Source organism: Marasmius oreades, chromosome 4, assembly GCF_018924745.1.
Source record: "Marasmius oreades isolate 03SP1 chromosome 4, whole genome shotgun sequence".
NCBI classification, from domain to species: Eukaryota; Fungi; Basidiomycota; class Agaricomycetes; order Agaricales; family Marasmiaceae; genus Marasmius; species Marasmius oreades.
Genome location: NC_057326.1, coordinates 415918 through 429101, shown reverse-complemented (window position 1 = coordinate 429101; position 13184 = coordinate 415918). Strand labels below are relative to the sequence as shown.

At 48.2% G+C, this 13184-nt stretch overlaps 5 protein-coding genes across 5 annotated transcripts; 3 read left to right on the top strand and 2 right to left on the bottom strand.

Moving 5' to 3' along the window:
• Positions 1–339: 339 nt before the first annotated feature.
• On the bottom strand, positions 340–2608 carry E1B28_006956 (uncharacterized protein). The gene is made up of 10 exons (XM_043151663.1): positions 2297–2608; positions 2172–2236; positions 1848–2085; positions 1597–1772; positions 1324–1537; positions 1129–1263; positions 960–1062; positions 636–889; positions 431–600; positions 340–371 (listed from the first exon to the last, which is right to left on the bottom strand). The coding sequence occupies exons 3-8, from the start codon at positions 1989–1991 to the stop codon at positions 660–662; spliced, it is 1002 nt and encodes a 333-aa protein (XP_043009743.1). The 5' UTR covers positions 1992–2085; positions 2172–2236; positions 2297–2608; the 3' UTR covers positions 340–371; positions 431–600; positions 636–659.
• A 231-nt stretch (positions 2609–2839) lies between these two features.
• E1B28_006955 (uncharacterized protein) lies at positions 2840–5161 on the bottom strand. The gene is made up of 8 exons (XM_043151662.1): positions 4945–5161; positions 4766–4879; positions 3995–4699; positions 3768–3938; positions 3418–3708; positions 3307–3356; positions 3138–3249; positions 2840–3079 (listed from the first exon to the last, which is right to left on the bottom strand). Exons 3-8 carry the CDS (start codon positions 4490–4492, stop codon positions 2951–2953), a joined length of 1251 nt encoding a protein of 416 aa, XP_043009742.1. The 5' UTR covers positions 4493–4699; positions 4766–4879; positions 4945–5161; the 3' UTR covers positions 2840–2950.
• Positions 5152–8330, top strand: E1B28_006954 (uncharacterized protein). Its single transcript, XM_043151661.1, has 4 exons — positions 5152–6879; positions 6951–7059; positions 7111–7234; positions 7303–8330. Exons 1-4 carry the CDS (start codon positions 5327–5329, stop codon positions 8022–8024), a joined length of 2508 nt encoding a protein of 835 aa, XP_043009741.1. The 5' UTR covers positions 5152–5326; the 3' UTR covers positions 8025–8330.
• An 88-nt stretch (positions 8331–8418) lies between these two features.
• On the top strand, positions 8419–10692 carry E1B28_006953 (uncharacterized protein). The gene is made up of 2 exons (XM_043151660.1): positions 8419–8604; positions 8672–10692. Exon 2 carries the CDS (start codon positions 8758–8760, stop codon positions 10612–10614), a length of 1857 nt encoding a protein of 618 aa, XP_043009740.1. The 5' UTR covers positions 8419–8604; positions 8672–8757; the 3' UTR covers positions 10615–10692.
• An 80-nt stretch (positions 10693–10772) lies between these two features.
• E1B28_006952 (uncharacterized protein) lies at positions 10773–12661 on the top strand. The gene is made up of 2 exons (XM_043151659.1): positions 10773–10855; positions 10907–12661. The coding sequence occupies exon 2, from the start codon at positions 10915–10917 to the stop codon at positions 12637–12639; it is 1725 nt and encodes a 574-aa protein (XP_043009739.1). The 5' UTR covers positions 10773–10855; positions 10907–10914; the 3' UTR covers positions 12640–12661.
• The last annotated feature ends 523 nt before the right edge of the window (positions 12662–13184 follow it).

Sequence of the window (13184 nt, the reverse complement as noted above, 5' to 3'; positions counted from 1 at the left end):
GTTGGTGGGTAAGAAGAAAACGCGCTATACTTAAGTTACTCGTCCGTCGGTGAATTCTTTATTCACCGTCGGCTGTCCCGTTGATGATAGTAGTTTCTAAGTTCATCGCCGAGCTCAGAAAGAACGTTTGGCACTCTGATGTACTCTTCTTGTTTGTTCCGAGAATCTCAGATCTGATCCATCGTTTAATTCATCCGCCAACGCGGTTTCGGGGCCGCGTAACCTGGCGTAACAAGCTCCCACAATTCTAATATTAATACAGTCTTTAGACAAATCCAGGCGCGAGTCCCATCATGATCATCATGCTCTTGCAGTGACCTGGCGGGAGCGCCTCGATGAGCCTTGACAAAAAAAAACAAGACCTTCCGTTTCTGTCGTCGAGTTAAGATTCAAAGATGTTTCGTTTCTTCCTCGTCAACCGGGCGCTAACCTCGAGAATACAGTTTCCTCCGTCCATTCAACTCGCCCATTCACGATCCTTCACAGATCAGGAGGTGCACAAGCAACATTAACGACCTGTCTTTTTCTCTGACAGATCCCGGAGTTAAGCGTCGAAGTAAAACGGATTTCAGTTCCATTACATTCTGTGGAAATAAGATCCTACGTATGTTACGTGTGATGCGAGAAATCGATACCTTAATCCACCCGTTTCCTTCGTATCAAAATGTCTCCATCCACTCGAGTAACATATCGTTCAACTTATCGGGAATATGCAACATCACCCAATGATCGACCTTCACTTGTTTCACGGTCGCGTTCTTGCAGTACTTCTTGACTGGGCTCTCGGTGTGACCAAGAGCGGTCATAAAATACTCTTCCCCAGCAATGAAATCGTCGGTTGCGTCGAGGAAGAAAACGGGTTGAGGAATTTCGGCTTTCCCGGCCAACACTAGAGGGGAGGAGGAGAACGAACTCATTAGAAAGCGGATGACCCTAACGACTTGAACAAAAGAACTCGCATTGATCGTCTTCTGCCCCAAAACCTTGAACATGTAGTTTATAGTAGCACATCGATGCTTCAAGTCCGTTTTTGAGGATAGGTTCGGATATCAAACGTTTATCCTGGGGGTGTTTAGGTTTAGGTCACTTCGGTAAGAAGTGAATTGGATAGTAGTAAATGATGCACACCTCCTCTGACATCCAACGTGGAGCAGGTAGAACCTTCTTTCCTTCCAAAGCCTTCCTCAACGCTCCCAGGGGTGCCATATCTGAAATCCAAGTCTTAGGGTCATCAGGCCATAATATGTTGAAGAACGTTTCGAACTGAAAACATTAGGGACCAGATCGAGTTAAAGTTGAGTTCAGAATATCAAGAAAACATACGTTATCCATCGAAACCTTGGGCGCATCAAGGGATGCAAAAAATTCCCAATATCCCAACACTTCATATCCAAATCGCTTTTTTGTAATTTCGAACGACGGTTCGAGTTCAAATTTCGGGGATAGGGAAGGGGGGACGTGCCCGACTGTGATGAAGCCCACGGCTTCCGTACGGTGAGGTTGAAATAACGCAAACCGTCCGGCGACGTATGCACCCCTGAAAGTGTGTACTAAAAGTTTGGCATCGAAGCTGGAGAGCTGATGTACGGAACATACCAATCGTGCCCAATAGCAACAACTTTCTCCACACCTTCTTTATCCAAAATCTCTACTAGATCTTTCGACATGAGACTTTGACGATATTCGGCCGGATCTGTAGGTTTGGAGCTTCCACCATAGCCTAGCAGGTTGGGGACGATGAGGCCGTAGCCGCGGCCTTTGAAGAATGAAACCTAGTAGGAGCACAGACATTCAGAGTCAGATTATAGTAGATAGTTGAGCACTGGACTCGGATAATTTTCACTTACCTGATGCCTCCAATCCGTATCAGCGTTCGGGAATCCATGCAGAAACAGAATAGTCTTATTTCCACTCCCTTTCGCGGGGACAGAAAAATAGCGATAAGTGAAACCACGGGAGACTTGGAGAGTTTTGTAATTTTCCGGTTCCATCTTCTCAGAACGGGAGGGAAGTTAAAATCTGAACTTTGGAAGCTCGCCTCTTAAAAACGGTAGTCGGCTACCGAAAATAGCTTTGTCAATGTCCCTATGACCGAGTCAGAAGGTCATCGATATGTGAAAAAAATCAAGCGAAGAAGCCCGACATGATGGATGAAAGTAACGACAACTTACAAGAGTCCTGCAAATTTGGCGACCCGGATTATTATCTCGCAAAAACTTGGTGACTTGAGTGCATGCTGTGATTCCGAAGTTGAATGACGATGTTGGAGCTTTCGTATTCGAGTTATCGAGCATACCTGTTGGAGTAGCTGGGAATAATATGGAAGTTTGTTGGTTCTTCAGGCACAAGCGTTCGAGTTGACGCCGCGCAACTGAATTACTTCGAAGCTGGAGCATGTGTAATGGTTGGGCCGGTTGTTTGTTAGGAAAATTTCAGGGATGTCCCTGGAGTGGTTGTAGGTTGCCTTCCTTGCGCTACGCCTTCAGTAATGCTTCACAAAAAAGGACGTTGAATAGATGAATGGCATGAAGTGAAATTTCAGCGAGAAAAACAGAAGAGACCTGAACGCAGTACGCCATGCGATGCATGGTGACTGGTATTAGTTGAAAGGTTCGACGCGGGCCCGGGAACGCGTCATTCTGGCATGCCACCAAACCGAAAGTGCTTCAATGTATAATCATTGTAATTATAACTACTCCAGTAAGTCTGTGCACTTGTCAATTTCTTGGACAGAGTCCAAGACCACGCTGTCATCCGCCGACGCGATCCACATTCAACCTTGACAAAAGAAAATGGTGTTCCGGAGGTGTAGTAATTACCTATGCACATCCAAAAATCCTTCGTCATTAGCAACATCCGAGTAGGTATGGTACAGAGTTTACGGCTACAGCATAGACTAAATACACAAAGATAATATCATAGTACAGGCCACATCAAAAAAAATAGATCTTCACGCCTTCACTTCTTCTTTCTGCTCTTGTAACGGAGGAGGTGCGGGCATCTCCTCCTTCTTTGGCTGTTTTCCTTCTTTCTTTTCGGCATTCTCATGGGTCTTGGCAATCGTCGGTAAGATTACAGTCTGAGCGAAATTGAACGCAAATTTAGCAAAGATAACAATGCACAGGGTAAAACCTCACCCTCAAGATTGCTCCAATCTCGCCAGCAGCGAGGTTTGATCCAGGGACTGACATGTACGGCCAAGTGGTTCCCCATTCAAAGATGAGGAGTGCAGTGCCAAAATAGGATTTACTGTTGACAGCGAGTAAGTAAAAAAAGGGGAACCACGGGAGACAAGTAAAAACCTACACATCCGTCCAGTACTCAGTCCATGTCGTTCGTTCCCGAAGGCCGAAGAACTACGCCAAAGAAGTCATGTCAACCTTCTGGGGCAAATTTTCACAATTCAAACCAACGTACCCTCTCAATATCTGCATCCTGCACCCAATCTACCCTCTCAAAGTTCCCCCAATTCTTTCCCCACTTCGTCTTGACCATATTCTCAATCTTGATGGGGAATTCATATCCGGATTTGGGGTGGATAAGTGGAACGGGATTCCATGATTCTGAGGTGGGGTAGCTAAACGTCGAATGTAACGCGTATGCAGCGGCTTTGGCGTAATTCTCCTCGAGGCCGATGGCTACGAAGCCTTTGCAAGTATCGCTCAACTTTACGATGCCGTCTCCATCTGGGTCGAAGAATGTAGGGGTCTAGATGGGGTTATGAGGTAGGTATGGGGAGGTGAAAGTAAGAGGGGGAGGTGAAGAACCTTTCCAGCGGTATCCAACGCCTTCTTTGTTGCGCTTGCGATCCCTTGTAGAGCCTGTGTCGAAAGACCATTGATAGAGTCAACGCCTTCGCCTAATGCTTCCAGTCCTTCGACGGCTTTGAGACTGTTGGCGATAGGGGACAGAATGTTATCGGTTGTCGAGGATGCGATCTAGAATGAATTAGGTCAAATCCGCGAAAACCGAGGAAAAGAGTAAAAAAACCTACGTTGACGACTTGTTCAACAGCTGTGCCTCCAATAACGCCTACACCTTTAGCAACGTTACGATTGAGATCCATAGTTGTTTTCGATAGCGTTCCAGCTATTCCCATGGAGGCGTTGGTGATAGTACCAAGTGTGCCGCCGATACTATTGAAAGCACCTCTTAATCCTCCCCCACCACTTCCACCTTCCGATGTAGCCTGGTTTTGTGTGCCATTGGTGTTGGTGTTGGTGTTGGTGTTGCCACCTGCAGGCTGAGCGGGATTAGCGGTGCCCTGTGCACCGTTATTGCGCTCCGCCCCTTGCGCCTGTCCCTCACTAGCACTGGATGTCGTGGCGTTGCCATCAGCATTCGAAACCTCGCCTCCACCCCCGATACCAACGCCCTTGCCGATTTCCCCGACGCCTCTGCCAACGCCCTTTCCGACCTCCCCTACGCCCTTCCCGACTCCTTGTCCAAAATCTGTTACTCCTTTTCCAGCAGACGAGAGGTAAGAAGTCATGATGAAAATAATGTGTGGAAGTTATGTCCCAATGTTCGAGATGGGCTTTATAAGAGCATCGAAAAGAGGTGGAGAAAGGTGACGTAGGTGGCTCAGGATATGTAAATGGGATATTTCCGCATTCTGAATTCCTCAGTTCTGACGTAGATGTTGCGTTCCTGGTTTCACAGTGCGGATAAGGCAAAAGCGCAGCAACCGGCGAGTCAGCTATGACAGAATTGGTCTGTATTCGCAGCAAGTTCAAGCCTCTTCAATCATTGTCAATCTACACACCAAAACGATTTGCGCATTCGTCATTCTGTACAATCAACCCTGTGAACCGGTTTGGAGGGGACGAAAGTAAAGATCGCCCGAACAAGTGGCTGCTGGACTTGCTGCCTCTAAGATCTGATACACCGTCTGTAACGTCAACAATTAGGTCTTCGGTCATAAACAGAATACAGATTACTCACAGAAATGATTTATTTTGTTGCAAAACCCTCAGGACCAGGAACGGAAACTAGTGGTCCTGTGAACCTCGGGTTCTTAAATGGTCGTCCATTGGAGCCAAATTTGTCATCAACCTAATTATGCCGTGATACTCTCTTCGGAATAAAAAGAGGAAGAACAGAGAAGGACCAGCTGCAGCATTATTGTGATGGTAGAATTTAGAAAGCGAGGAAGAAGTGAACAGAGTAAAATCTCAATTCGATCTAATCTTATCTAAGAGCAGATTTCCCACGCTTTCATTACACTCCCCGCAGATGTCCTTCTTTGAAAAAACTGTGATTATGATACTCCTCTTTCAACCCCCTGACTCTAATCCACCCTTTCTTTCTTATCGCCATCACCACCATGTCCTCTCCTGACCAATCCCCCGCTTCGGCCCCTCCCAATTTACTCAATCGTCTCAGCAAGTCCCTTAGCGGTCAGAATCTAACCGCAAAGGCCAACCAGGACTCGCTTGGCGAGACCCAGGAGGTCGATGTCGAGGAGAATGAGAAGGAAATGGTCGCCACTTCACCAACGGGTGATGGTGCTGGCGAGGAGACCTCAGCAAATGCAGCAGCAACCAACGCGACTCCCAACGATGAAGGCCAACTATCTGAAGCGGCTGAGACACATGCTGTTGAACCTCAGGACGAGAAGAAACGCGAAGTTACCGGTTTCGAGCGTCTCAAGAATGGTCTAACCAAATTCAGTAAAGGCGGTCATCGCAGGGCTGGCGATTCTCATTCGGACCATGCGGTTCAGGCTTCAGCTGACACCAGCGCCCAAGTTTCTATTGCTGATGTTAGAGTTCAGGATGGTGAAGGTGGTGGTAATGCCGCAGGGAAAGGCGCTGATGGGGAGTTCTCCACCGATGCTGCAGATGTCGCTGTTGAGGTCGAAGCCAACGGGGCCGAGACCGTCGTCGATGCTGCCCATGTAGCAGGAGGAGACGACGCTGACAAGATCCCTGATGATCCTATCGCCCTTGCCGACATCATTCGTAACCTCGTCAGATCACTTCCTCAGCCAACCGATCCTGTTCCCGTTCCCTCTAAGCCCAAGGTGCCTCAACTCGACGGCTCAGGAAAGCCCATTCCTCCATCAGGCGCGGTTCTTACGGACAATAAGCAACTCGTTGCGAAGCTTAGGAGCCCTGCTGTCATGAATGGCAAAGCCTGCGATGCTCCTGAAGGAGAAGAGGCTCCCACTGTCTTCGCCATCTTGGACAGCTTCAAAGCCGCATCTTCTGCTCCTGGTAACACCGGACCTAGCAGGGAAGGGAGTAACGTTAGCGATGGCGACGATAATGCCGGTGAAGACGATGGAGGATCAGAAGGAGAGGTTGAACCGCACCATACCATCGCCGACGATTGGAGCGTCATGGTTTACCTTCCCCTCATGCCAACCAAGAAATCTAAAGTCGAGATGGCCAAATTCGAGGTCGTGCCCATCAATTCCGAATTCAAACAGACAGTAAAGGCAAACACGGGTGTCGATGACAGCAAATTCGTTGAGTTGTTGAGTACGTATAGGGCATTCGGGACGTTCGGAAGGGGAACTGTTCCTCCTGTTATCGTTGAGGATGGCACGTCGGGCGGGAAGAACAAGGAGACTGCTCTTCGTTGGCCTAAGCCTACCTGGAAGTTATGGCCTTGGAAGAAGAAGAAGACACCCACACCTGCTCCTGCTCCATCACAGCCCCCAACCTCCGCTCCTGATACCGATACCAAGGCTCCTGAATCCGGTTCGGGAGACACTGACAATAAACCGAAGGAGGACGACAAGCCAGCTGACGGCGACAAGGACAAGAAGCATCCCAACAAACTTAGAAAGCCCAAACCGACCCTTGACCAGCGTGTTTGGATTCCGTCCAACACGCAAGTGAGCGTTCAAGCTCTTTGGTGGGGCTACAGGATGTGCGTTTTTCTTCTTTCTCCCGCATATATGCGGTGTTCTGAAAGATCTTATTCGACATCTTTCCCCATAGTTTCCTTCCTCCACCGGTCATGTCTATTCTTTCTGACAAGTCGCTTGAAGCTGCGAAGCGCGCCGCGATGATCACAAACGCACTGACTTGGCTCTTTTCCCACTTGCCGGTGAGTTGTTTCTTCCTCTTCAAAACACCACGAACTAATCGTTTTGCGCAGTTGACTATGTTCCCTGCACCTATGCAACCTGCTTTGCTCTTGTTACAACACATCGTACCCTTTGTCGGGTATATTGGCACGTTCATTACGTGGAGTTGGAGTGCGATTAAAAGTTATGATGTTGGTGAGCAGCTATTCCGTTTCAGAATGTCTTTTTGCTTCTCGCTATTGTACTGAACCGTTTTTTCACAGGTTACGGTGTCATTCTATCCGCTACTTGGATCCTCCCCGTCGCTCTGATCCCAGGAACGTGGCAAGCGTATGATTTCCCTGGATCCACTAATCCGCCTGGTACTGGCGCGACGCCATCTCAACCCTCAATCCCCAATACACCTGTCACGCAACCATCGACTGGTACTCCTACGCAACCATCTGCTGGTACTGGTCAACCTACCACTAATCAACCTCCTACTGTCGGTACTCCTACACAGCCCTCTACTGGTACTGGTCAATCCCCCGCTACTCAACCGCCCGCCGCTAGTACTCCTACACCCACGACTGGTACTATACCTGAGCTGACGATGTCTACACGGCTCAGGATGGTAAAAGGCAACAATACCCCATCCGAGCCTACGATTGGCACCGGCACCGAACTGACGAACTCTACACGACTCAAGTATGTAAAAGGCAACATAGCCTCTGCAACGAATGCCAACGATCTTCCTCCGACTGTTTCGAAGCGCCTTGCGTTGGTCAAGGGACAAGTTGTGCCTGTTCTGAGTACGGATCCGGAGGAGGATGTTGTTGGTTCTTCGGAGCTTCCGAAGACGATGTCTAAGCGGCTTGCGTTGGTTAAGGGGAAGGGAGAGGATGTTGCTACTGGGGAGAAGGAAGGGAATTTGAAGAAGGAAACGACTGGTGGAGGCGTTTGGAAGTATCTCAAAGGTGGATTGAGCACGAAGGAATCGGTTTGATGATGATGAAAGTGTAATGAGCTCAATGGTCTTTTTTGGGTTCGTATGTGTATTATGGTTGCAATTGTGACCCCCCTCCCTCTTTTTTCTTTACCTTTGGTTTTTTTCTTTCGCTCTTTACCGTTGCGTTATTGGATTTTACGATCATGACCTGTTACGACCCATCACCACTTTCTTTTTGTAGATTGTTCATGACCATTCATGACCACCCGCGATGTGTTGAGCCAGTAGTTTATCAAATACTATTATATGTTGTATTATTATTATTAGGAAATTAAATTCTTTATTGGACCCCGTAGGATGCCGATTGTACGTGGTAGGATTTTGGGCTGTAAGACCCGCGAAGTGTATTTGAGTGACTCGGATGCATGGAACCATCCCAGGCCATTATATTATGTTATGACACTGACAGACAGCAACTTGAACCTCAACCACCACCCATCACCGCGTCCTACGTTCAGTTTCCTTGTTTCCTCCTCATTCCTGTTTCATTTCAGCGACTCGATATTTCACCGAGGGTTTGTTATACGGATACAAGAGGACCTTGCAGTAAATTGTCACCGGAGTGCCATAACCGTCGGTATGTCGCCCAAATGTCGCCTCACCGTGTCGCTTATCCAGATTGAATTATATGTTTGCGTTGTTAGGCTCGAACTCAAGAATATTCGTAGCCTGGCCTGATTGGTATCCCTAACGTACGAAGGAAGAAGATACAGTGGAAACTTTAAGTTGTATGGCTGAGTCGCGTTCCAACCAAAGATGTTCATGTGTGCCGGGGGGTCAATCTACTGCTATTCAGGCGAATACAATGTCTAAACAGCAATCCAACAATATTTCGACGCACCGTGACGTTCATAGACCGATTTTGTGCCACAGGTGCCGACACGTAGTCGATACCCCCAATATTCGTCCGCTCCACACAATCGAACCTCGATTTCTTCGTAACGATTACATACCTTCTAAAGTGGAGATGTCCGAATTGAAAGATCTGTTGAAGGAAGGAGAGAGGGAGCTCAAGCGTTATGAGGTGGATATGGCACTGTTGCAGCAAACACTGGAGCGGCCGGGAAATGCAAAGAGTGTTGTGGAGACCAGGGCCAAGCAATGTCGGGCTGCTATTTCTGCTCAACGGAGGGTACCCGTGGAGATGTGGGAGATGATCTTCTCCAAGTTATGCTTGTCGCTTTGCGAATATTCATTCGATGTCACTGTTCAAGTTGCCTACCGCTCGGATTCGCCGCTCCTTGGACTCCCTGCGACTATTATCTCTCAAGTTTGCCGCGATTGGAGGACGATTGCTAAGGGATTGCCTAAGCTTTGGTCTTCCATCACCGTCAATCTCTCCAACCCGTCATATAACATCGGTTCACCTCTCGAGGTCTATTTTTCGAATTCAGGGGATTATCCTTTGAAACTACGAATTGTAGGCGCTCCACCTCTCTCGGAGTCGTCAAGGGGTCTGGATTTATGGAATTCGTCTTCTAGACACATCCACAGAAGCCGGGAGCTCACCATGGTGATGGATGTCAACCGCGCCGCGCTTATTAATTTTCTCCCTCCTGGTCAACGACTGACCTTTCCTAATCTCGAATCGTATCGCGAAGAACGTGCCACGCCCGCCTGGCCCTGGTTCCGGCAAGCCATTCAGAAGTCACCAAAACTCGCCGTGTTTTCTAGCTACCGAGTAAATCGTGCTATACCCTCTCCTCAGCTAACATCTTGGGAAGTTCGACGTATCTGGCGTTCTACGGACGTGGATAACTTTCTCGATGTTGCACGGAGCTGTAAAGCCCTCAAATTCCTTACGTTGTCATGCATCCGGAATCTGGGTACTCGTCGCAATCTCCCTGTGACTGTTCGAGAGGTCAACTTGCCGTCCCTTCGTCAATTATTAGTCAGGACCTATCGGGACAAGTATAGCTGGTTGCTCAGCATCTTCGGCTCCCTCGTCATGCCCTCTCTCGAAAGATGTTTTATCCGCCATTGTACATGGCTTCTACCTTCCACGTTAGTCGACATGGTTCGACGATCCTCTATTTCGCTCAAACAAATTACGCTTGAACTATTCCAAGACCGGGATCCAAACTCATGTAGGGATCCACTTCTGCTCGATATGTTGCAAGCTGCTCCCAAATTGACTCGTTTTGAGTTGACCTTGGGCATAGTGTCGAGCACCAAAATTAGGCCTCGCACAGCATTTGTCGATGACATGGTCTCCGCCCTCCTTTCCAAATTCGAAGACGGGCCTCCCGATTTTCTCCCACAACTTGACTATCTCTCCCTCGAACTTCCGTTTGTCACGTTGGACACGCAACTCGTGAAGCGCATATTGGAGGTGGTGGCGGCAAGGCAGCGTGCGCCTCATCCCTTTTCAGAATTTCGCCTCGTCCGTATTAGGTATGGGACAGAAGCTGATGAGTATGATGATTTCGTCATGGGGCCTGAACTGCTCGAGAGAATCAGAGTGCTAAAAGAAAGTGGAGTCAAGGTTGTTGTCGAGGACCGTCACGCCACAAGATTGATGATACTTAGTACCGTTGAAATTGCAGAATCACCGGAAGAGTTACAAGATTCAATCTCTAGCAGTTGATTTATCATATTTCGGCATCCTACAGGCTACGGGGTCCAATGAAGGATTTAATTTCCTAATAATAATATATCATACGCCATTCTGAAAAAAATATGAATCGCAGTCGAGCCCCCAAAAGCGTCACGCGTTGTGACACTGCCAACATCGTCGCGTGTGGTGCGAAACTATTGTTTTCTCTTGACTCTCACAGGCCTGAATTTGCAAGTGAAGAGAAGGTAAATCTCAAGTGAATCAAACCTAGGTATAGCCACTACCTGTTCTTCTTGTCCAACGGTAATCACTATTTTTTCAGGCAGACTGATGTTAGGAGAACGACTGGACGACGCCTCAGTGCATGCTCAACAACCAGTTTTGTGCCAAAGGTGCCAACATGTAGTCGATACCCCCTATATTCGTCCGCTCCAAACAATCGAACCTCGATTTCTCCATAACGATTACATACCTTCTAAAGTGGAGATGTCCGAATTGAAAGATCTGTTGAAGGAAGGAGAGAGGGAGCTCAAGCGTTATGAGGTGGACATGGCACTGTTGCAGCAAACGCTGGAACAGCTGGGAAATGCAAAGAGTGCCGTGGAGACCATGGCCAAGCAATGTTGGGCTGCTATTTCTGCTCAACGGAGGGTACCAGTGGAGATCTGGGAAATGATTTTCTCCACGTTATGTTTGTCGCTTTGCGAATATTCATTCGACGTTAACTACCGGTCGCATTCTCCGCTCCTCGGACTCCCTGCCATCATTATATCTCAAGTCTGCTCCCACTGGAGGACGATTGCTAAGGGATTGTCGAAGCTTTGGTCTTCCATCACCGTCAATCTCTCAGAACCACCTTATGACGTCGGTTTACCTCTCGAGGTCTATTTTTCGAATTCAGGAGATTATCCTTTGAAACTCCGAATTCAAAGCGATGGACCTATCCTGGAGTCACCATGGTATGTGGGTTTATGGGAATCGTTATCCAGACACATCCACAGAAGCCGGGAACTCACCATGGCGGTGGAATTCCACGATGACTTTAGAGATCTCCCTCCTATTCAACGACTAACCTTTCCTAATCTTGAAGCGTATCGCGAACTTGAGTATGGCACGCCCGATGAATCGGTCTGGCCCTGGTTCTGGCAAGCCATTCAAAGGTCACCAAAACTCGTCGTGTTCTCGGGCCACCACGCAAATCGTGCTATACCATTTCCTCAGCTAACATCTTGGGAAGTTCGGGATATCCAGCGCTCTAAGGACGTGGATGACTTCCTCGATGTTGCACGGAGCTGTAAAGCCCTCAAATCCCTTACGTTGTCATCTATCGATTCCTGGGGTGTTCGTGACAATCTCCCTGTGGCTGTTCGAGAGGTCAATTTGCCCTCCCTTCGTCAATTAACGGTCAGGACCTATCGGGACGACTACAGCTGGTTGCCCAGTATCTGTGATTCTCTCGTCATGCCCTCTCTCGAAACATGTTTTATCCACCGTTGTACATGGCTTCTACCTTCTGCGTTAGTCGACATGGTTCGACGATCCTCTATTTCGCTCAAACAAATAACGCTTGAACTACGGCAAGAGGATCCAAACTCATGTAGGGATCCACTTCTGCTCGATATGTTGCAAGCTGTTCCCAAATTGGCTCGTTTTGAGTTGACCTTGGGCGGAGTGTCGAGCACCAAAATTAGACGTCGCAAAGCAGCTGCATTTACCGATGACATGGTTTCCGCCCTCCTTTCCAAATTCGAAAACGGGCCTCCCGGTTTTCTCCCACAACTTGAGTGTCTCTCCCTCGAACTTCCGTATGTCACGCTGAACACGCAACTCGTGAAACGCATACTGGAGGTGGTGTCTGCAAGGCAACGTACCTCCCATCCTTTGGCGGAGTTTCGCTTCGTGCGCCTTGGACCGTACCCGAAAGCCGAGTCGGAGACACTTGTCATGAAGCCAGAACTGGTCAAAAGAATAAGAATGCTTGATGAGGGTCATGTCAAGGTCGTTATTCAGGACTGTACAAGACACTGGCATCATTACGTACATACTACACAGTAGCTTTGTTTCGTTGTCGGAAAGCAATTCGTCGGGTTGATCAATCGTATACTTCAGATTTACTTGTAAAGTGGAGCCAGGTTCCATTCAACCGACATTCACCCTTCTATCGTGCCGCGGCAGCCTTGTAGCCGCTCTAGCCTCCGCAGCGCTCATCAAGGCGTCGGGTCAGTTTTAGTTTGCGTCCCCTGTCGCTATCTGCTTTCGTCTTCTGGAAATTTTGGTTTCGCATCACGGCGTTTGTTGCTGGTTCCTTTGAAATCTTCAAGTCTCACCCGTGTCTTCCTAATAAGCTGGAAGATCTGGCACAGATCGACTTCTTCGCCGACGGACGACAGGGCGGCTATCGATGAATACTAAGAGGCAGATTGCTAACAAGAGGTGCCATGAAGATCGTTTTTGGGTTGATGGAACATATATCAGAAACTTTGTTTTCAAATCGCGCCCCGCTGTTCCCATACTATCAGTTACCCAGTGTTTGAAAACTTTTTGAAAGGAAGGTCGGACTTGTACTTGCCGTGGGTTTCTTTTATTCGGCTTTAGTATAC